General features: G+C 44.0%; 1 protein-coding gene across 44 annotated transcripts in view; it reads right to left on the reverse strand.

The window, feature by feature from the left end:
* clasp2 (cytoplasmic linker associated protein 2) overlaps positions 1-24,962 on the reverse strand; it is a 380,510-nt gene that overhangs the window by 224,433 nt on the left and 131,115 nt on the right. For 37 of the 44 annotated variants that reach the window (XM_073035883.1, XM_073034575.1, XM_073035242.1 and 34 more), the window contains one exon: positions 10,534-10,665. In XM_073035883.1, coding sequence (XP_072891984.1) covers positions 10,534-10,665 — 132 coding nt within the window. Of the gene's footprint in view, positions 1-10,533; positions 10,666-10,788; positions 10,908-11,029; positions 11,230-24,962 lie in introns of those variants that run through there. The other 7 variants (XM_073036170.1, XM_073036113.1, XM_073036009.1 and 4 more) reach the window with 2 other exon arrangements.

The following is a 24,962-nucleotide window of genomic DNA, read 5'->3' on the forward strand; positions in this document are numbered from 1 at the left end:
GGCAGTACCTCAAATAACAGTGAGTTGGAGTACAGGGTGAAGGTAGAGACATGGTGCCATGGCAACAACCTTTCACTCAATGTCAACAAAATAAAAGAGCTGGTCATTTACTCCAGGAAGGGGTTGATGTGCATGCTGCCATTCACATCAATGATGGTGAGATTGATAAGCTTCTTCCTCAGAGGGAACACCACCAATTGAATGTCCAGGTCCAATCATGTAGATACCACAGCCAAGAAATCTCATCAATACCTCTACTTCTCCAGGATACTAAAGAAATTTGGCAAGTTCCCTTTCACTCTTACTAACTTTTAGAAATGCACTATACAAACCATCTTATCTGGACATTATCACAGGTTGGTACGGCAACTGCTCTGCCCGAGACCTCAAGAAAAAGCAGAGTGCTCTGGATACAGTTCGGCATAATAGAGAAACCAGCCTGCTCTCAAAGGATTATGTCTACACTTCTCGCTCCCTTAGTAAAGCAGCCGACCTAATCAATGAGATGAGAGTGTGGATCAGTACTTGGAGAGCTATGGTGTTGTGGTCATTGCAAAGACTTGGATGGCTCAGGGGCAGGAATGGCTACTTAGAGTGCCAGGCTTTAGATGTTTCAGAAAGGACAGGGAGGGAGGTAAAAGAGGTGGGGGTGTGGGACTGCTGATCAGAGACAGTGTCACGGCTGCAGAAAAGGAGAAAGTCATGGCGAGATTGTCTATTGACTCTCTGTGGGTGGAAGTTAGGAACAGGAAGGGGTCAATAGTTCCACTGGGTGTTTTTTTATAAACCACCTAACAGTAATAGGGACATCAAGGAGCAGATGAGGAAGACAGATTCTGGAACGGTGCAATAATAACAGGGTTGGCATGATAGGAGATTTTAATTTCCCCAATATCAGACAGACAGGCATACTTTATTGATCGCGAGGGAAGCTGGGTTTCATTACAGTCGCACCAACCAAGAATAGTGTAGAAATATAGCAATATAAAACCATTAATAATTAAATAATAATAAGTAAATAATGCCAAGTGGAAATTAGTCCAGGACCAGCCTGTTGGCTCAGGGTGTCTGACACTCCGAGGGAGGAGTTGTAAAGTTCATAATATTAATAAATATTAATTAGTAAATATTAATTGGCATCTCCCTAGAGCAAGGGATCTGGATGAGGTGGAGCCTGTTTGGTGTGTTCAGGAAGGTTTCCTGACACAATATGTAGATAAGCCTATATGAGGAGAGGCTGTACTTGATCTGGTACTAGGAAATGAACCTGGTCAGGTGTCAGGTCTCTCAGTGGGATAGCATTTTGGAGATAGTGATCATACTATTCTACGTTCTATAATTCTATCTCCTTTACCATAGCATTGGAGAGGGATAGGAGCAGACAAGTTAGGAAAGCATTTAATTGAAGCAAGAGGAAATATGAAGCTACCAGGCAGGAACTTGGAAGCATAAACTGAGAACAGATGTTCTCAGAGAAATGTTTGGCAGAAATGTGGCAAACGTTGAGGGGATATTTGCATGGAGTTCTGCATAGGTACATTCCAATGAGAAAGGATTCTATTTTACAGGAACCATGATGTACAAAGGTTGTTGAAAATCAAGTCAAGAAGAAAAGAAAAGCTTACAAAAGGTTCAAAAAGACTCGGTATTGATTGAGATCTAGAAGATTATAAGGCTAGCAGGAACGAGCTTAAGAATGAAATTAGGAGAGCCAGAAGGGGCCATGAGAAGCCCTTGGCAGACAGGATTAAGGAAAACCCCAAGGCATTCTACAAGAGCAAGAGGATAAGACATCAGAGAATAGGACCAAACAAGTGTGACAGTGGAAAAGTGTGTATGGAACTGGAGGAGATAGCTGAGATACTTAATGAATCCTTTGCTTCAGTATTCACTACGGAAAAGGATCTTTGCGATTGTACGGATGACTTACAGTGGACTGAGAAGCTTGAGCATATAGACATTAAGAAAGAGGATGTGTTGGAGCTTTTGGAAAGCATCAAGTTGGATAAGTCTCTGGGACTGGATGAGATGTAACCCAGGCCAGTGTTGGAGGCGAGGGAGGAGATTGCTGAGCTTCTTGCAATGATCTTTGCATCATCAATGGGATCAGGGGAGGTTCTGGAGGATTGGAGAGTTGCAGGTGTTGTTGTGGCGACCCACTTTCTACACAGGCAAACCGGCTCACAAAATGGCGCTGCTTCTTCACCAGCAAGGGGAGAAAACCCGCACGTGGGAAGAGACTTTTGTAATACACCTCTGATGTCAATTCCGCCTGAAGAGGGCAGGAATGGAACTGCGTAAAAGCCAGTGCCACAAAGTTCGAATAAACCAGTCTCGAGTGCAACTTACAGACTGCGTGTCATTATTTCTAGCTCTGTGTGTAGCACATCACTACACATGTGACCCCGACAGTCCAAACGGGATTTGGACCAAAGATGATCGACTCTTCATCTGTTCACGCAGTTTCACTAAAACTGCCAACTTTCTGGAGGCTGCGACCACACGTGTGGTTTGACCAAGCAGAAGCCCAGTTCCAGATTCGACAAGATATCTTCTGATTCCACACGTTACTATTACGTGGTGAGCGCCCTTGACCAGGAGACAGCCGCCCAGGTTGAGGATTTCATAGTCACTCCCGGAAGAAGGCAAATATGCAGCATTCAAAGCGCTGCTCACTGGGACCTTTGGCCTCTCACGGCGTGAGCGAGGTGCCCGCTTGCTGCACCTGGACAGTTTGGGAGACAGGCCGCCGTCAGCATTAATGAACGAGATGCTGGCCCTGGCTGAAGGACACAAGCCCTGCCTCATGTTTGAGCAGGCGTTCCTAGAGCAACTGCCCGAGGACATACATCTGCTGCTGGCCGACGCAGATTTCAGTGACTCCCGGAAGGTGGCGGCCCAGACAGATATGCTGTGGAAAGCCAAGAGGGAGAGCAGGGCGTCCATTGGACAGATTACCAAGCCACGCGCCCAACAGCAGGCCAGACCAGGCCCGGCAATGCAGCGCACACAACCCAGAGGCAGGAGTGAGGAGGCCAATGTACAGTGGTGTTTCTACCACCAGTGGTGGGGCACAGAAGCCCGCTGTTGTCACCCGCCCTGCAAGATCCTGGGAAACACCAGGGCCAGCCTCTTGTACGTCTAGGACCAACAGTCAGAACGCTGCTTCCTGGCCGACACTGCAGCAGAAATCAGCATCTTACCCCTGACGCGGTATGACACCCGCAACCCTGAGGGCTGCAAACAGCAGCACAATACGGACCTACGGCACCTGCACAGCACAGCTGCAGTTCGGTGCCAGCCGGTTCACATGGGACTTCACACTGTCCACCATGGCCCAACCACTCCTGGGGCGGACTTCTTGCAAGCACACAGCCTGCTGGTCGACTTGCAAGGGAAAAGACTGGTCCATGCCAAGACTTTCCAGACGTTCTCCCTGGGTGAAACCAAGTTGCCGCCCCCACACCTGGATTCCACCACGCTGTCTGACAACGAATTCACCAGAATCCTGGCGGACTTTCCATCAGTTCTGGTACTGCAGTTCACAGCAGCAATGCCCAGACATGGAGTACAGCACCACATTCCGACCCAGGGACCACCCCTCCAAGCCCACGCACCAAGGCTCCCCCCGGACAAGGTCCGCCTGGCGAAGGAGGTATTCAAGAGGATGGAGGAATTGGGGATCGTACGATGGTCCGACAGCCCATGGGTCTAATCCCTGCACATGGTGCCCAAAGCAGCTAGGGGCTGGAGACCATGTGGCAACTACCGCAGACTGAACGAGGCTACAACTCCAGACCGCTACCCCGTGCCGCACATACAGGACTTTGCAGCAAACCTGCATGTGGCAAGCATATTTTCCAAAGTAGACCTCGTACGGGGATACCATCAAATCCCAGTACACCCTGAAGACATCCCCAAAACAGCACTCATCACCCTGTTCGGCCTGTTCGAATTCCTCCGAATGCCGTTCAGCCTGAAGAATGCCACACAGATGTTCCAGCGGCTAATGGATGCGGTGGGACGCGACCTGGACTTTGCGTTCATCTACTTGGATGACATCCTTATAGCCAGCAGTAGTTGTCAGGAGCATCTGTCCCACCTCCGCCAGCTCTACTCCCGCCTGAGTGATTTCGGCCTCACGATCAACCCAGCCAAATGCCAGTTCGGACTCGACACCATCAACTTCCTGGGCCACATGATTACCAAAGACAGGGCAACACCTCGGCCCGCCAAGGTAGACGCGATCCGCCACTTCACCCGGCCCAACACAGTCAAAGGCCTGCAGGAGTTCGTTGGTATGGTGAACTTCTACCACCGCTTCCTCCCCTCAGCAGCCCATATCATGCGCCTTTTGTTCACCCTGATGTCGGGTAAAGGCAAGGATATTACTTGGGACGAAGAGGCCACAGCTGCTTTCGTTAAAGCCAAGGATGCAAAGGGACCTTGACGTTCAAATCCATACATCCCTCAAGGTCACTGCACAGGTTTATAGGGTAGTTAAGAAGGCCTATGGGATGCTAGACTTCATTAACAGGGGGAATGAGTTCAAGAGTAGAGAGGTCATGTTGCAACTCTACAAATCTCTGGTGAGACCGCACTTAAGAGTATTGTGTTCAATTCTGGTCACCTCATTATAGGAAGCATGTGGAAGCTATGGAGAGGGTGCAGAGGAGATTTACCAGGATGTTGCCTGGTTTGGAGAACAAGTCATATGAAGCAAGGTTAGCAGAGCTGGGACTTTTCTCTTTGGAGCGTAGAAGAATGAGAGGGGACTTGATAGAGGTCTACAGGATTATGAGAGGCATAGATAGGGTGGATAGTCAGTACCTGTTTCCCAGGGCACCAATAGCAAACACCAGAGGGTATATGTACAAAATTAAGGGAGGGAAGTTTAGGGGAGACATCAGGGGTAAGTTTTTTTACACAGAGGGTTGTGAGTGCCAGGAATGTCTTGCCAGAGATGGTGGTGAAGGCCAAAAAATTAGGGGTATTTAAGAGCCTCTTGGACAGGCACATGGATGAAAGAAAAATGGAGGGTTATGGGGTAGTGTGGGTTTAGTACTTTTTTTTTAAAGAATTATATGAGTCGGCACAACATGGAGGGCTGAAGGGTCTGTACTGTGCTGTAGTGTTCTATGGTTCTATGGAAGCCTTGGCAGACGCTGCGATGCTGGTGCACCCCAGAACAGACATTCCAACCGCCCTCACAGTGGACGCATCCAACACAGCAGTTGGTGGGGTGCTGGAGCAACTCATCGAGGGGCGCTGGCAACCCCTGGCATTCTTCAGCAGGCACCTATGGCCACCTGAACTCAAGTACAGTCCCTTCGACCAGGAGCTGTTGGCACTATATCTGGCAATCCAGCATTTCAGGTACTTCTTAGAAGGCAGGCCCTTCACCGCATTCATGGACCACAAACCATTGACCTTCGCGTTCACAAAGGTATCCGATCCCTGGTTAGTCCGCCAGCAACGACATCTGTCCTACATCTCCGAGTACACGACAGACATCCAGCATGTCTTGGGAAAGGACAACGTCGTGGCGGACGCACCCTCCAGACCAGCTATCTAGGTCCTGTCCCTGGGAGTGGACTATGCAGCACTGGCGGAGGCGCAGCAGGCAGACGATGAGATGCCCAGCTACAGGACCACAGTTTTGGGTTTGCAGCTGCAAGACTTCCTCGTAGGCTCAGGTGAGAGGATCCTCCTGTGTGACGTGGCTACCAGCCAACCTCGCCCCATCGTCCCAGCAGCCTGGCAGCAGCGAGTTTCCATTTCTCCATACACTGCTTGGCACACCCAACTACCAGGACAACTGTCTGGATGGTCTCCAGCAAGTTCATGTGGCACGGACTTTGCAAACAGGTCAGCGAATGGGCCAAAATGTGCACGCTGTCAAACAGCCAAGTTGCAGTGGCACACCAAAGCTCCGCCACAGCAGTTCGAACCCACCCGCCGGAGATTCAACCACATTCATGTGGATATCGTGGGCCCCTGCCAGTATCGCGAGGAGTGCGGTACCTCCTAACTATGGTAGACTGGTTCACGAGATGGCCAGAGGTAGTCCCGCTCACCAACACCACCACCGATTCCTGCACCAGAGCGCTGATTGCAACCTGGGTAGCACGCTTCGGGATACCGGCCCACATTACCTCCGACAAAGGCGCCCAGTTCACCTTCAGCCTGTGGTCGGCTGTGGCCAGCCTGTTGGGAACACAGCTACACCACACAACTGCCTACCACCCATAGTCAAATGGACTAGTGGAACGCTTCCACCATCACTTGAAGTTGGCTCTCATGGCCTGCCTGAAAGGGCCCAAATGGGTGGACAAGCTTCCATGGGTCCTGCTTGGAATCTGCACAGTGCCCATAGAGGATCCGCACACCTCGTCAGCCCAGCTGGTGTACGGCGCACCCCTGGTCATCCCAGGAGAGTTCATATCAGCTCCAAGGGGGCAAGGGGAAGAACCTGCAGCAGTCCTGGACAGATTATGCAAAAGGCTCAGCAACCTGGCCCCGTACCGTCTTCACAGCATGGACCTCTGACGTCATTTCCGCCCAGAAAGGGAGGGAACAGAACTGCGTAAAAGCCAGTGCCGCAAAGTTTGAATAAACCAGTCTCGAGTGCAACTTACAGACTGCCTGTCGTTATTTCTAGCTCTGTGTGTAGCACATCGCTACATTGTTCTCTTATTCAAGAAAGGGAGTAGAGATAGTCCAGGAAATTATAGGCCAGTGAATCTTACTTCAGTGGTTGGTAAGTTGATGGAGAAGATCCTGAGAGGCAGGATTTATGATCATTTGGAGAGGTATAATATGATTAGGAATAGTCAGCATGGCTTACTCAAGGGCAGGTCGTGCCTTACGAGCCTGATTGAATTTTTTGCGGATGTAACTAAACACGTTGATGAAGGTAGAACAATAGATGTAGTGTATATGGATTTCAGCAAGGCATTTGATAAGGTACCCCATACAAGGCTTATTTGAAAAGTAAGGGGGGCATGGGATCCAAGGGGGCATTGTTTTGTGGATCCAGAATTGGCCTGACCACAGAAGGCAAAGAATGGTTGTAGACGGGATACATTCCGCACAGAGGTCGGTGACCAGTGGTGTGCCTCAGGGATCTGTTCTGGGACCCCTTCTCTTTGTGATTTTTATTAATGACCTGACTGAGGAAGTGGAGGGATGGGTTAGTAAATTTGCTGATGACACAAAGGTTGGGGGTGTTGTGGATAGTGTGGAGGGTAGTCAGAGGTTACAGTGGGACATTGATAGGATGCAAAACTGGGCTGAGAAGTGGTAGATAAGAGTTCAACCCAGATAAGTGTGAGGTAGTTCAGTTTGGTAGGTTAAATAAGATAGCAGAATACAGTATTAATGGTAAGACTCTTGGCAGTGTGGAAGATCAGAGGGTTCTTGGGGTCAGAGTTCATAGGATACTTAAAGCTGCTGCGCAGGTTGACTCTGTGGTTAAGAAGGCATATGGTGTATTGACCTTCATCAACCATGGGATTGATTTTAAGATTCGAGAGGTAATGTTACAGCTATATAGGACCCTGATCAGACCCCACTTGGAGAACCGTGCTCAGTTCTGTTCACCTCACTACAGGAGGGATGTTGAAACTATAGAAAGGGTGCCAAGGAGATTTACAAGGATGTTGCCCGGATTGGGGAGCATGGCCTTTTCTCCTTGGAGTGATGGAGGTTGAGAGGTGACCTGATAGAGGTGTATAAGATGATGAGAAGCATTGATCGTGTGGATAGTCAGAGGCTTTTTCCCAGGGCTCAAATGGCTAAAACAAGAGGGCGCAGTTTTAAAGTGCTTGGAAGTAGGCACAGAGGGTATGTCAGGGGCAAGTTTTTTTAAACGCAGAGGGTGGGGACAGCATGGAATGGGCTGCCGGCGACGGTGGTAGAGGCAGATACGATAGGGTCTTTTAAGAGACTTTTAAGTACATGGAGCTTAGAAAAATAGAGCGCTATGGATAACCCTAGGTAACTTCTATAATAAGTACATGTTTGGTATAGTATTGTGGGCCGAAGGGCCTGTATTGTGCTGCAGATTTTCTGTGTTTTATTTTTTTAAGTTTTATAATCAAAAAACCCAGATGTTCTTTCTTCTCGCCCACCCCATCGAGTAGAAGATACAAAAGCCTGAAAGAACGTACCACCAGGCTCTAGGACAAGTTTTACTCCAATTATAAATCCTCTAGTATGTTAAGACACAATCTTGACCTCACAATTTAGTTTGTTAATGGCCTTGCACCTTATTGCCTACCTGCAATGCAAATATAACACTTTGCCTGCAGTGTACTGATGTGATGAAAATGATCTCTTTGGATGACATTGAAACAATGTTTTTCAATGAATCTTGGTACATGTGACAAAAATAAACCAATTTACCAATTAAAATTATTATGCAATCATTCTATGAAAATGAAGAAATAAGTTTTTTTAGATTGTACTGTACAATGGGAAAAGATTAATTGAAAGAGGCATTTTGGCATAAATAAATTAAATATCAGTGAATTATATAAAAATGATTACTACAATCTGAAATCAGAATCTTAAATCTGAACAAGACAAAGCATTGGAAATCACATTAAAATGTATAAATATTAAGCATGCAGTGCAAATATTTCAAAAATTATTATACTTTCCAAGTGATATATAAGGCACAGTGATATGATTCTGATGTGGTTGTTAAGAGAAGTTAAATATAGCATTTGATCAAAGGAAAAACCTTAAGCTGTCATAGATTAGTACTTGAGGTTTGGATTATTTCAGAATTCAGCAAAAGCAATGATAAGGAAAAAGAAAAAAAAATTAAGAGAGCAGGATAGCAGGAACAATGAAAATAAGACTGTAAAAACTTTTAAAGATATGTTTAAAATGTTTGAAAATAAATCATTGAACTATTTACAATTTTTTTAAAGTCACCTCTAGTTAGTCATATTATGCAAGAAAACCGGGAACCATTTGTGCGTCATTCTTCACTAGCAGTTTGCCGGAAGTTCAAGAGTGTTGGGCAGATATAAGTGCAATTGCTATTACTAAGGAGAAGGTGCCTGGGAAGCTGAAAGGTCTGAAGAATCACTCGATTCTGGCATGGTTCTAGAGGACTGTAAAATTGCAAATGTCACTCCATTTTTCAAGATGGGAGGGAGACAAACTAAAGGAAATTATAGGCCAGTTAGTCTGACCTCAATGGTCAAAAGATGTTGGACTCTATTGTTAAGGATAAGGTTTCTGGGTAACTGGAGACGTGTGACAAAATGGACCAAAATCAGTATGGTTTCCTTCACTCCAGAAAACCTTGCCTGAAAAATCTGTTGGAATTCTTTGACAAAATAACAAGCAGGATAGACAAAGGAGAATCGGTTAATGCTGTGCACTTGGATTTGCATAAGGCCTTTGACAAGGTGCCACATGAAGCTGGTTAACAAGCTACGAGCTCATGGTATTACAGGAAAGATTCTAGCATGAATAAAGCAGTGATTGATTGGTAGGAGGCAAAGAGTGGGAATGAAGATTGGCTGCCCTTGACTAGGGGTCGGTGTCGGGACCACTCTTTTTTATGTCATACGTCAATGATTTTGATGTAAGAACTGATGGCCTTGTGGCCAAGTTGTGGATGATACGAAGATAAGTGGAGGGGCATATAGCGTTGAGGAAGCAGGGAGGCTGCAGAAGAACTTTGGTTAGAAAAATGGGCAAAGAAGTGACAGATGGAATATATTGTAGGGGATTGTATGGTCATGCACTGTGGTAGAAGGAATAAAGGTGTAGACTATTTTCTAAATGGGGAGAAAATTCAAAGGTCTGAGATGCAAAGCGACTTGGGAGTCCTCGTTTAGGATTCCCTAAAGGTTAACTTGCATGTTGAGTTGGTGGTGAGAAAGGCAAATGCAGTGGTCATTTCGAAAGGACTAGAATATAAAAGCAAGGATGTAATGCTGAGTTGTTATAAGGCACTAGTGAGGCCTCACTTTGTATACTGTGAGCATTTTGGGCCCCTTATCTAAGAAAGGGGCTTCAGAGAGGGCTCAGAGGAGGTTCACAAGAATGATACCTGGAATGAAAGGGTTATCTTATAAAAAGCAATTGATTGTTCTGGGCCCGTACGCATTGGAATTTAGAAGAATTTCTTTAGCCAGAGGGTGGTGAATCTGTGGAATTCGTTGCCACAGGTGGCTGTGGAGGCCAGGTCGTGTGTACTTAAGGCAGATGTTGATGGGTTCTTCATTAGTCAAGATGTGAAACGTTACAGGGAAAAGGCAGGAGGATGGAGTTAAGAGGGAAATTGATCAGCTACGATGAAATGGCAGAGCAGACCCAATAGGCTGAATGAGCTAATTCTGCTCCTATGTCTTAAGGTCTAATTTTAAGTTACTGAACTAGCGAACATCTGCCTTTTCATTTTCATCACAAAAGAAACACAAATTCTGTACTCAACGTTCACATGAATTAGATTTGTCCTTAGAAGATATTTTTTTCACATAATACAAGAGTACAGCAGCGCCACTGTACCTGCTTTGGATCCAGGTGCAGAGGCAGATCGTTTCCCACCAATGCTTGTACTTCCCATTTTCTTGGTCGCAGGTACCTTAGTTGCTGCTGGTCTGCTTCCATCCACTGACTCCTCATCATCAAAGCTTTTATCTGTTTGGATATATAAAAAAAATACAAATTAACCTTGAAGAATTTTCTCAATCAAAATCACTCTAGTCCTATATTATTTTATAAAGCCAGCGTGACTTCAAAATGAAAAACAAAAAAACACACCCTGCTAAAATAACATTCTCTAGATTTTTTCATCCTCTGCATCTATATCTCCTACTTCAATTTAAGAGCAAAGCAAACTGGACAGCACTCTACGTTCCTGACATTCACATCCTGTTATAAATGCTAAAACACATTGTTGAAGAGAATCGTTGTGAGTGCTGCTTTTGTAAGTGCTTCTGCCTACACATCCTCCCACTGTGTCACCAGTTCTCTGCCTTTTCCGCCCGATTCTGCAACTTACAGGCACAGATCCTCTTGCAAATCAGCCGTCTCATTCCTTTTTGCAAAAAAAAACACCCTGTCAAATCCTCTCATGCAAGAAGCTCCCAATAGATCACATGACCAAGAGGAAGTCAATTATCAATAACAATTGATTCGTGTCTCCATCTCAAAATACTCGCCATGAATACAACAGAGGCTTATTCCTGCATCTTTACCCTTTCCCCCTTTACTCAGTTTGAGCAGCCAATCAGCTGACAGATGACATCATTCGACATAGCCAGTGCTAGAAGTGAAAATTTCTCATGCATATAAATTCTGTTTTTACACTCAACCGCAATTCCTTTTCTCCCCCAGATTCTTGCAGGAAGCCCCTGCTCATATTCAAAATTAGCCAGCCATTATTAAGCCATGAAACTCCAAAGCCATGAATAATTTTCTTCAGTGTGTTTCCGTTATATGGTTAATGTCACTTCAATAATGAGTAGTACTATGTTCTTATTCGATGCCCTCCTTTCATTTTACATTATATTGGAAGGAATTTTTGAATAAACTAACAGATCACAATTTCATGTTAACTATGGTGTCTTTGAAATGATTTATTTTTAACTGCTGCTACACTGTATAGCAGTGCTGATGTAACTGCATAGGGTTTTATCCTGTGCTACAGAGACTGGGATTTAATTAATGAATGCCACTGAGCAGGGCGAGGTTCACTTGTGTTGTTTTGCATTTTAATCAGTTTCTTAAAGCCCTCAATCTGGACAGAGACCTTAATTTTATTTTGGATGTGTTTATGTAATTACATACCACAGAAATGTGTTTTAAATTTAATTTTACAATCACGTTCATCCACTTTCAAAATGAAAGGTCAAAACAAAATACACCATTAAAATAAAAATACCAATAAGCTTATTAAAATAATTTCAAATTATAACAGAATTAGCCATCAATAAGATACCATTCAATATCTGAACTTTGCACTGTTCACTGACCAGCAACTTGCATAAAGCTTTGCTCATTAAGAACTCTCAGAATGGCAGAATTTCTCTTTTGTTATTGTTGATTATTAGAGGTGGGGGAAGGGAGGGTGGAGTTGGAGAGATGAGTAAAGAGGACAGACAGAAAATCATCTTTACAAACCCTGATATGTTTTCAGAAACAGAGTATTAAGTGATTTTTTTAAAGAAAATATACTGTATCTTTATCAATGCTATGGAAGTCAGCAGCATTGACTATACACATCGGCATTGCTTCATAAACTAAAACAAATGAATGGGTAATTCTGACAGAAATGTATGCTGCTTAATTTATATTATTTTATTAATATTTAATTAATATTTCAATAGGATTTTAATCGCAGCTTGTCACCATCATCACTGCAGCAAAGCAGGATGAATAAATGAATCCAAGGTTCTCCACCCCCACCCCTCCCAATAAGGCATCTTGGTCAGCAAAGAACAGTTGAGCCAAAGGGCCTTAGTCCATGCCTAAAACAAAACAAATCCATTAGCAAGCTCGTTGGTAGAATCTACTGAACTCTGCCCTCAGAACTTATTGTGTTATTTTTCAGCGTTACTAAAACAACGATTCTGAAGTCAATGTGAATATACACTTTGAGCTGGTGTACAGATTGTAACATGAAACACTGACTTACTTTCAAGCTTTGATTTCAACAGGAAAATATCAAAGTTATCAATTATGCACATCAGCTGAAACTCATTTGATTTTATTTCAAGAACAAATAGTACAAAACAGTAAATGATAGATAACCTCGACAAGTTAGGCAGAATCTAAAGAAAGGCAACCTGAATTGAAGTCTCAGATCAAGCACCCTCCATCAGAGCCAGAATAGTGAGAAAACAAATTGGTTTTAAGTTGCAAAGGGGTGGGGAGATGAACAGGATCAAGCAAAATATCTCTGACAGTATCAAAGTAACTAAAGCCATGGGGTACTGCTGTCTATAAAGTTGCTTAAACATCAATTAATGAGGACAGTTAGAAAGAAATATCATCACAATAGTTACAAGTAGTCACCAAAATATTAGCACAAGTCCCTGAGTGGCAGGGCCTGAAGATTGATGGTGCGTGGGATGTTGTCCTGGAGCCACGTTTCTGCAAGAACGAGCACACAGCAGTTCCTCTCATGCTAGTCAGCTGCAGATGAAGGCAATCCAGTTTGCTTTCCAGTTAGCAAACATAGAGAGCAGTCTCAACAGGAGAGCCGGCCTGCAAGGGCCAGGCCCCAACCCAGCACTGACACTATGAGGCTCTGTTCACTCCCACACTTCCTCCAGAGCTTTTTCCACTGTGTGGCTGTAAATAACAATGCCCCGCATGACACCCTATATCACATAACAACCAAGGCCACGCAGCTCTCCCACCATCGGTCTCGTCAATGAACCAAGTTTGCAATATTTTGTATTACCAATGTCCAACAGACTATTGTGATAACAAGAAAAATGTTCAAAACACATTTATTAGGATGCTGCTTGGATTAGAGGACATGTCTTATAGAGATAGATTGAGCAGGCGTGGGCTTTTCTCTTTGGAGGGAAAGGTGTTGAAAGGTGACTTGATAGTCGGGTACAGGGATCCAGTGCAGGGTACCCCAATGGCCATCATCCTCAACAACAGGTATATCCTTTTGGATACTGTTGGAGTGGGAGGTGGCCTAACAGAGGAAAGTCACAGTGGTCAGGTCTCTGGTACTGAGTCTACCTCTGCGACATGGAAGGGAAGGGGCGAGAAGGAGTGCACTGTGGTAATAGGGGATTTGTACATTAGAGGAATGTACAGGAGGTTCTGTGGGTGAGAACAAGATTCCCGAATGGTATACACGAGGAAATCTGCAGATGCTGGAAATTCAAGCAACACACACAAAATGCTGGTGGAACACAGCAGGCCAGGCAGCATCTATAGGGAGAAGTGCTGTCGACGTTTCGGGCCGAGACCCTTCGTCAGGACGAACTGAAAGAAAAGATAGTAAGAGATTTGAAAGTGGGAGGGGGAGGGGAGATCCAAAATGAAAGGAGAAGACAGGAGGCCTCCTATCATTTCGGATCTCCCCCTTCCTCTCCCACTTTCAAATCTCTTACTATCTTTTCTTTCAGTTAGACCTGACTAAGGGTCTTGGCACGAAATGTTGACTGTGTTTCTTCCTATAGATGCTGCCTGGCCTGCTGCGTTTCACCAGCATTTTGTGTGTGTTGCAGGTGACAGAAGTTTGCATAGGGAAAACTTTGCATCCAGTGACCACAATGCTATTAGTTTCAAAGTAAATATTCAAAAGGATAGATCTGGTCCACGGGTTGTGATTCTAAATTGGAGAAAGGCCAACTTTGATGGTATCAGAAATGATCTGGCAAGGGTGGACTGCTTTCCGGCCAAAGTGGACTTGGAAAGTTGAAAGCCTTCAAAAACAAAAGTTTGAGAGTACAAGGCTTGTATATGCCTGTCAGAATAAAAGGTAAAGATAACAAATGTAGGGAACCTTGGTTTTCACAAGATATTAAGGCCCTGGTTAACGGGAAAAAAAGGAGGTATACAGCAGGTATAAACAAATGAAGTGCTTATGGGGTACAAGAAATGCAAGAGAACACTTAAGAAATAAATCAGGAAGGCATGAAGTTGCTCTAGCAGACAAGGTCAAGCAGAATCCTAAGGGATTCTACAAATATGTTAAGAGCAAAAGGATTGCTAGGGATAAAATTAGGTCACCTCTCATCTTCCATTGCTCCAAGGAAAAAAGGGCAAGTACACTCAGCTTATTCTCATTAGGCATGCTCTTCAATCCATGCAACATCCTTGTGAATCTCCTCTGCACTCTCTCTACAGCAGTGGTTCCCAACCTTTTCTATGCCCCACACCCCTAGGAAATGTTTAATTAATGTTCGCACCCCCTACAAAAGTAATATCACATTTGAAGATGAAGAAGTCTAATTTCTAATTTTTGAACCACAAATTGAACCACATACAATACTGCGGGTGAACAAACAACTTTAAAAAAAGTTTAATTCAGTGCATAAAATGCAAATATAAACTGAGCAATTAGATTCTAATTTATTCAGAAAAAATTGTAAACAGTAAGATCAATCCCAATTGTGAACATAAAATTCAATGACTTCTTTGCTCCTGCTTCTCTTTCATAATTTTGTCAAAACGTGGAACTTTCTTGCTGACTGCGATCCTCAGGTCTGCCTGTGGATTCAGGCAATTTCTAGATTTTGCCTTGATTGACAAAAGAGAACTGAATCCAGATTCACACAAGTATGTTGTTGCAAATGGAGTGAGGACACAGAGTGCTTTTCCACCAAGTCTTGGGAACATATCCAGTGCTGCATACCAAAACTCTTCCAAAGTCTTGCTTTCAAATTGCATTTCAAGAGCTTGATTTGCCCACAAATCAGTAAGATATTCTTTCAGCTCTTCATCATCTGACATTTTCTCCAAATTGTAGGAATATGGATTCATGATCCATTCTTCTGAAATCTTCAGGTCTCCAGCAGCAAAATATCCATCAAACGATTCTGACAGCATTTCCAAATGAGCCACAATTTCTTCATGCACATTAGGAGTTATGGATCCAGCATCATCAACCATCTCTTCTAGTGAAGGAAAATTTGACAGACTGCCTCTTTCCATCCTTCGACGCCAAAGGCGTAACTTTTCTTAGAAGGCATTCAACTTTTCACAAGCCTTCAATATGTTTATCCCTTTTCCTTGAAAAGAAACACTCAGGTCATTCATACAAGTGAAAATGTCAGCTAAGTAAGCCAGCATTTGGGCGAATTCCTGTGATTCCATTGCCCCAACCAGATCACATTCACGCTCCTCCAGAAAAACTTTGATTTCTTCCTGCAGTTCAAAGAAGCAGGTTAAAGCTTGTCCTCGTGACAACCAACGGACAAAGTGTGGAAAAGCAAAAGTGAATGCTCACTTCTCAGATCCTCACAAAATGATTTGAAGATGCGATGGTCCAAAGCACGCCCCCGATCTAGTTGATGATCTTCACACAAGTATCAACGACTTTCTTCAAATTTGGAGGCAATGTTTTTGATGCCAAAGCATGACGATGAAGAAAACAATGGGTAACTTGCAATTCTGGAATCTCCTTTTTCATCAATGCAGAAAATCCAGATTTATTTCCAAGCATTGTAGATGCCCCATCAGTGCACACAGAACCAATGACTTTGATATCTAAATCATGTTTGGCAAAGACATCTTTCACCAGCTGCATCACATCCTTTGCAGTTGTGTTTGTTTTCAGATCTTTACAAAACAGGAAATCTTCCTTCACAGCACCATCATTGACATACCTCACTAATGTGATGAGTTGACTACAACTGGAGACATCAGTTGACTCATCCAACTGAATAGAGACTTTAAGTGGACTTGACATCTGAAATGACTTGGTCCAAAATATCTTCACTCTAATCACTGATTCGGTTGTGAAGGACATTATCTGATAGGGGCACCTGTTCAAATTTTTTCTTGCTTCTTTGCCCAGGATAATTGTTGCCATTTCCAGTGCACATGGCTTGATGAGATCTTCTGCAATTGTATGGGGCTTCTTGGATTTGGCCACTTTATATGCCACTTGGTATGAAGCAAGAAGTAGTGGGTTTTTCAACAGAAACAGAACCTAATTTTGGAAGACTTCCTTGTGAATCAAAACGAGTTATTTTGATTTTAAATGACCCGACATCATGTCCTTCAACATCAGCTCTGCCATGCTTGTTCTTGAAGTGCTCTTGAAGCTTGGATGGCTTCAGATTTGAGTTGGAAAACACAACGCTACAAAGAATGCACTGGGTTTTTTGCAAGCCATTATTTCCTGTTGTGCAAGTGAAACCAAAGCACACATAGTCATCATTCCATTTCCCTCTGTTTGACATGATGAAGGGTTAATGAAGGGAAAATATAAGCTAATATGAGAAAAACTACCTAAGTCAGGGATGACCGCTTTACTCAACCAGACACGCCTATAGCAAAGTATCACGAGAAATACGCTTTTGAATATTATATTACGATATTATCTGTGGTTAAGCCAAGATAAATCGTCAGGTGGAAATGCTACAGGGACGCAACGCGAATTATTAGGCTACTCTCTATTGAATTTACACACCTATTTCCGATGATTACTGGAGATACGAACTCCCATCACACGATTCAAAATTATCAACGATTCAAAAAAACCTTTTAAGAGAAAAAAAACTTTGAAATTCAAAAACTTCTTTAATACATTGAGACAGATACGAATGAATGACTTCAGCTGCTTTTTATCAAAATGCGGCTTTTTAAAATTTTATAATTGAATAATTTACCTACTGTCTGCGGGTTTGGTTTTAACGCGAAGTCGTTACTTGATGTTTGATTCGGGATATATAAAGATTTTGGCATTATGAGATGATTTTTAACTCTGAGATGTAACCTTCTAGCTAACAATGATGAGACTCCTCGACTCTGAGGTGTAACTTCCCAGGTAACAATGAGAATCCTCAATGCTGACTCAGGCAGCGGGAGACTGGAGTGAGTTTACATCTCTCTCGACTCGGGCAGCGGGAGACTGGAGTGTGCTTGGAACAAACGTTACTACAACTTCTCAAGCACACTGGCAGCTGGCTGAGTGATGACTCGAGACTTGTCACTCAAGGACACAAGCCACTCTTTGTTGCACCCCCTGAAATTCCATCTCGCACCCCAGGTTGGGAACCCCTGCTCTATAGTATTGGGAGTATTGTGTGCTGTTTTGGGCACATACCTTGCAGGATAGATGTAAACAAGGTTGACAAAGTGCAAAGAAAATTTATGAAGGATAGGATGTTGCTGGATAAGGAAGCCCCAAGTTACAAGGAAAGATTGAATAGGTTAGAAATACATTCTTTAGAATGTAGAAGATTGAGACGATATTTGATAGAGGATATTTGATAAATTATGAGGGGTATAGATAGGGTAAATGCATGCAGGCTTTTTCCATTGAGGTTGGGTGGGACTACAACCAGAGGTCATAGGTTAAGGATGAAAGGTGAGAGTAATAGAAACATAGAAAACATTCAGCACAATACAGGCCCTTCAGCCCACAAAGCTGTGCTGAACCTCTAAACCTCTATTTTTCTAAGTTCTATCTACCTATCCAGGTATCTCTTAAAAGATCCTATTGGTTCCACCTCCACAACTGCTGCTGGCAGCCCATTCCACGCACTAACCACTCTGCGGAAAAAACTTATCCCTGACATCTCCTCTATACCTACTTCCAAGCACCTTAAAACTATGCCTCTCATGCTAGCCATTTCAGCCCTGGGGGAAAAGCCTCTTACTATCCACACGATCAATGCCTCTCATCATCTTGTATGCCTCTGTCAGGTCACCTCTCATCCTCCGTCGCTCCAAGGAGAAAAGGCTGAGTTCACTAAACCTATTCTCATAAGACATGCTCCCAATCCAGGCAACATCCTTCTAAGTCTCACCTGCACCTTTTCTATGGTTTCCACGTCCTTCCTGTAGTGAGATGACCAGAATTGAGTACTGTACTCTTAGTGGGGTCTGACCAGGGTCCTATATTGCTGCAACATTACCTCTTGGCTCTTAAACTCAATCCCACAACTGATGAAAGCCAATGTACCATATGCCTTCTTAACTGCAGAGTCAACCTTTATTAAGAGGAACATGAGGGGAAAACTTCTTCATTCAGAGGGTCATGTGGAATGAGTTGCTAGCACAAGTGGTGCATGTGAACTCATTTCAATGTTTGAGAGAAGTTTGGATAGGTACATGGATAGTAAGGATATGAAGGACTATGGTCCCAGTGCAGGTTGATGGGAGTAGGCAGTTTAAATGGTTTTGACATGGACTACTAGATGGCCCAAAGGGCCTGTTTCTGTGCTGTACTTTTCTACGACTCTGTCTCTACAAGATGATGAGAGGCATAGACCAAGTAGATAAACAGAGACTTTTTCCTCATAAATAGCTCATACCAGAGAGCATAATTTTAATGTGATTTTAAGTGAGGTGGAGGAGATGTCAGAGATAAGTTGTTTATTTCTTTTAAAGTTTTATTTTTTTTTATTGCAGAAAGTAATGAGTGTCTGGTATGCCCTGCCAGGGGCTGTGGTAGAGGTAGACAGAGGTCGATATGTTAGGGGCATCTAAGATAGGCATATATATGATAGAAAGTGGAGGGCTATGTATGAGGGAAGGGCACCCATGTTAATCTTGTCAATTTCATCAGCATTACCTCCAACTTCCACACTGCCCTTAAATTCACTTGGACCATCTCTGACATCTCTCTCCCCTTTCTCGATCTCTGTCTCCATATCTGGGGAAAAACTGTCCAACATCTTTTATGAACCTTGCGATTCCCATCGCTTTATTAATGAGACCTCTTCCCATCCTGTCTCCTGTAAAAGTGCTATTCCCTTTTCTCAGTTCCTTTGTCTTTGACGCATCTGTTTCTAGGATGAGGCTTTCCCTTGCAGAACATCAGAGATGTCCTCCTTCTTCAAAGAATAGGTTTCCCATCCTCCACCACTGATACTGCCCTCACCCTTATCCATCTCACTTCATTTTCTCACTGCCTTCACAGGGATAGAGATCCGCTTGTCCTAACCTACACCCAATGAGCCTCCACATCCAACACATCAATCTCCGCAACTTCGGCCATCTTCAAAAGAATCCTACCACCAAACACATCTTTAATTCACCTCCACCCCCACCACTCATTGCTTTCTGTAGAGATCAATCCTTCCATGATTCGCTTCTCCATTTGTCCCTCCTCACTAATCTCCCAACTGGCACATATCCCTGCAAGCATTAGAAATGTCACCTGAAAATTCACCTCCTCCCTCACCTCCATTCAGAGCCCCAAACAGTTCTTCCAGGTATGGGAACACTTCACCTGTGAATCTTTTGGGCTTGTCTGTTGTATCTGGTGCACCTGCTGTGCCCTCCTCTGTTATCATAAACTGGGGAGCCGCTTTGTCAAGCACCACTCTATCCATCAAACATTTCAATTCCCATTCCAACATGTCAGTCCATTGCCTCCTCTTCCACCATGATGAGGCCATGCTCAGGGTGGAGGAGCAACAACTTATATTCCCACTAGGTGGCCTTGAATCTGACAACATAAACACTGATTTCTCTAACGTCTGTCAATTTCTCCACTTCCCCCCTCTCCCTTTATCCATTCCCCATACTAAATCCCCTATTGCTCCTTCTCTTCTCAACATTCACTTACCGCCTCTCCTTGGTGCCCCTCCTACTTGCCTTTTCTCCTGCAGTCCACTCTCCTGTCCAATCAGAGTGCTTCTTCTCCAGCCCTTTACCTTTCCTACCCACCTAGCTCCACCTATCACATGCTTCTCCTCCCTCCCCTCTCCCCATCTTTTTATTCTGGCATCTTCCCTCTGCCTTTCTAGTCCTCATGAATGGTCTCGGCACAAAATGCCAACAGTTTATTCATTTTCATAGATGCTGCCTAATCTGCTGAATTCCTCCAAGCATTTTGTGTGTGTTAAGATGGGTTAAATTGACCTTAGAGTAGGTTAATAGGTCAGCATAACATCGTGGGTTTAACGGCCTGTTGTATTCTATGTTCTGAAACAAATCAAAGGGAAAGACATGTCCTAGGAAAGACAGTTAATTTTACAAACTGATAACCTTACAGCAATACCGGCCAGCTCTGATACTGGGATAGCAAGTTAACAGAAGTTGTTGAATCTGATATAGAACCCCAAAATGTGCACTGTGCTCTGGCAGATGATGAAATGCTCTTTGCTAAACAATGGGTCCTGTAACAATGGAGGTGGACACAAAATGAATAGATCAGAGTTGAAGTGGATTGGAGGATTAAAGTGCCAAGTGACTGAGCAAAGGTAATCCGCAAAGTAATTACCAAATCTCTGTTTGGTTACTTCAATTTAGATGACAATTTAGATACAAAATAATGAGGGGTATAGATAAGGTAAATACAAGCAGGCTTCTTCCACTGAGGTTGAGTGGGACTACAACCACAGGCCGTTAAAGGTGAAAGATGAAATGTTTAAGGGGAACATGAGGGGAAACTTCTTCACTCAGAGGGTGGTGAGAGTATGGAATGAGCTTGCAGCACAAGTGGTGGATCCGATTTTGATTTCAACATTTAAGAGAAGTTTGGATAGGGACATGGCTACTGTCCAGGTGCAGATCAATGGGAGTAGGCAGTTTAAATGGTTCAGCATGGACTAGATGGGCTGACAAGCTTGTTTCTATGATCATGACTCCACAGGAGATAACGTTGTGAGCACCTAAAGCAATATGTGAGAATTACATTTCTTTAAGGAATCCACGACCAAATCCTATATCAACTCCTAATTTGTGAGTACTGTCAAGGGAAAGAGTAGGCACCCAATCCTGACAATCGTGAAAACTGGGACTCTTGGAAGCTGTCAGGACAGAAGATACTGCCAGTCTGAGAGGCGGACAGGTCTGCGAGCTGAAAATTGGTGCCGAAGCAGAGCCGAGGAGTCAGACATCAGGAAGCGCCGTGGTAGTAGGGGACTCAGATTTAAGGATGGTGTGTTGCCTCCCTGGTGCTACGATCCAGGACATCACGGACCGATTGCAGGGAATCCTCAAGGGTGAAGGTGAACAGTCAGAAGTGGTAGTGCATATCGGCACAAATGACATTGGAAAGAAGAGGAAGGACATTCTGCAGCAGGACTTCAGAGAACTTGGAAGAAGGCTGAAAAGCAGGACTTCCAGAGTGGTTATCTCTGGTTTGCTTCCAGTTCCTCGTGCTGGAGAGGGCAGGAACAGGGAGATAATGGATCTGAATGTGTGGCTGAGGAACTGGTGCAGGAAGCAAGGATTCACATTCTTGGACCACTGGGATCTGTTTTGGGGTGGGGATGAATTTTACAAAAGGGATGGGTTGCACCTTAATAGGCGGGGGACCAGCATTCTGGCAGACAGGTTTGCCACTGCAACACGGATGTGTTTAAACTAAGTAGTGGGGGGGGAGGGGATGAACTGGAAATATAAGGATGGAGTTAAAGGGAAAGTGAAAATAAGAAAAGTTAAAAAGGACAACAGGATCAATGGAGTAGAAAGCTCAAGAAGAGATCATACAGTATGGCCAAGTGAAATAGGAATTGATATGAAAGGAGAGGGGAGTAGCGAATTAAAAGTATTATATATGAATGCACGAAGTATAAGGAATAAAGTAGATGAGCTTGAGGGTCAGTTGGAAATTGGCAAGTACGATGTTGTGGAAATAACTGAGACATGGCTTCAAGCGGACAGGGCCTGGGAAATGAATATTCAAGGATATACATCTTATCAAAAGGACAGACTGACTGGCAGAGGGGGTGGGGTGGCTCTGCTGGTGAGGAATGATATTCAGTCCCTTGCGAGGGGGGACATAGAATCAGGGGATGTAGAGTCACTATGGATAGAACTGAGAAATTCTAAGGGTAGAAAGACCCTAATGGGAGTTATCTACAGGCCCCCAAACAACAGTCTGGATGTAGGGTGCAAGTTGAATGAAGAGTTAAAATTGGCATGTTGCAAAGGTAATGATACAGTTGCCATGGGGGATTTCAACATGCAGATAGACTGGGAGAATCAGAATGGTACTGGACCCCAAGAAAGGGAGTTTGTGGAGTGCCTCCGAGATGGATTCTTAAAACAGCTTGTTCTGGAGCCTACCAGGGAGAAGGCAATTCTAGATTTAGTGTTGTGCAATGAACCGGATTTGATCAGGGACCTCAAGGTAAAGGAACCTTTAGGAGGTAGTGACCATAATATGATATGTTTTAACCTACAATTTGAGAAGGAGAAGGGAAAATCGGATGTGTCAGTATTACAGTTGAACAAAGGGAACTATGGAGCTATGAAGGAGGGGCTGGCCAAAGTTCAATGGAACAATACCCTAGCAGGGAAGGCAGTGGAACAACAATGGCAGGTATTTCTAGGCATAATGCAGAAGGTGCAGGATCGGTTCATTCCAAAGAGGAAGAAAGATCCTAAGGGGAGTAAGGGGCGGCTGTGGCTGACGAGGGAAGTAAAGGGCAGTATAAAAATAAAAGAGAAGAAGTATAACATAGCAAAGATGAGCGAGAAACCGGAGGACTGGGAAGCTTTTAAAGAGCAACAGAAGATAACAAAAAAGGCAATATGCCAAGAAAAAATGAGGTACAAAGGTAAACTAGCCAAGAATATACAGGAGGATAGTAAAAGCTTCTTTAGGTACGTGAATAGCAAAAAAATAGTTAAGACCAAAATTGGGCCATTGAAGACAGAAACGGGTGAATTTATTATGGGGAACAAGGAAATGGTAGACGAGTTGAACAGGTACTTTGGATCTGTCTTCACTAGGGAAGACACAAACAATCTCCCAGATGTAATAGTGGCCAAAGGAACTAGGGTAAAGGATGAACTGAAGGAAATTTATATTAGGCAAGAAACGGTGTTGGATAGACTGTTGAGTCTGAAGGCTGATAAGTCCCCGGGACCTGATGGTCTGCATCCCAGGGTACTTAAAGAGGTGGCTCTAGAAATCGTGGACACATTGGTAATCATTTTCCAATGTTCTATAGATTCAGGAACAGTTCCTGCTGATTGGAGGGTGGCTAATGTTGTCCCACTTTTCAAGAAAGGAGGGAGAGAGAAAACAGGGAATTATAGACCAGTTAGCCTGACGTCAGTGGTGGGAAAGATGCTGGAGTCAATTATAAAAGAGGAAATTACAACACATTTGGATAGCAGTAGAAGGATCAGTCTGAGTCAGCATGGATTTATGAAGAGAAAATCATGCTTGACTAATCTTCTGGAGTTTTTTGAGGATGTAACTATGAAAATGGACAAGGGAGAGCCAGTGGATGTAGTGTACCTGGACTTCCAGAAAGCTTTTGATAAAGTCCCACATAGGAGATTAGTGGGCAAAATTAGGGCACATGGTATTGGGGGCAGAGTACTGACATGGATTGAAAATTGGCTGGCTGACATGAAACAAAGAGTAGCGATTAATGGGTCCCTTTCGGAATGGCAGGCTGTGACCAGTGGCGTACCGCAAGGTTCGGTGCTGGGACCGCAGCTGTTTACAATATACATTAATGATTTAGATGAAGGGATTAAAAGTAACATTAGCAAATTTGCTGATGACACAAAGCTGGGTGGCAGTGTGAAATGTCAGGAGGATGTTATGAGAATGCAGGGTGAATTTGACAGGTTGGGTGAGTGGACAAATGTATGGCAGATGCAGTTTAATGTGGATAAATGTGAGGTTATCCACTTTGGTGGCAAGAACAGGAAGGCAGATTACTATCTAAATGGAGTCAAGTTAGGAAAAGGGGGAGTACAACGAGATCTAGGTGTTCTTGTACATCAGTCAATGAAAGCAAGCATGCAGGTACAGCAGGCAGTGAAGAAAGCTAATGGCATGCTGGCCTTTATAACAAAAGGAATTGAATATAGGAGTAAAGAGGTCCTTCTGCAGCTGTACAGGGCCCTTGGTGAGACCCCACCTGGAGTACTGTGTGCAGTTTTGGTCTCCAAATTTGAGGAAGGACATTCTTGCTATTGAGGGAGTGCAGCGTAGGTTCACAAGGTTAATTCCCGGGATGGCGGGACTGTCATATGTTGAAAGATTGGAGCGACTGGGCTTGTCTACACTGGAATTTAGAAGGATGAGAGGGGATCTGATTGAAACATATAAGATTATTAAGGGATTGGACACGCTGGAGGCAGGAAGCATGTTCACGCTGATGGGTGAGTCCAGAACTAGAGGCCACAGTTTAAGAATAAGGGGTAGGCCATTTAGAACAGAGATGCGGAAAAACTTTTTCACCCAGGGAGTGGTGGATATGTGGAATGCTCTGCCCCAGAAGGCAGTGGAGGCCAAGTCTCTGGATGCATTCAAGAGAGAGTTAGATAGAGCTCTTATAGATAGCGGGGTCAAGGGATATGGGGAGAGGGCA

The sequence above is a fragment of the Hemitrygon akajei genome, chromosome 1 (genome assembly GCF_048418815.1).
Source record: "Hemitrygon akajei chromosome 1, sHemAka1.3, whole genome shotgun sequence".
In the NCBI taxonomy this organism is placed as follows: Eukaryota; Metazoa; Chordata; class Chondrichthyes; order Myliobatiformes; family Dasyatidae; genus Hemitrygon; species Hemitrygon akajei.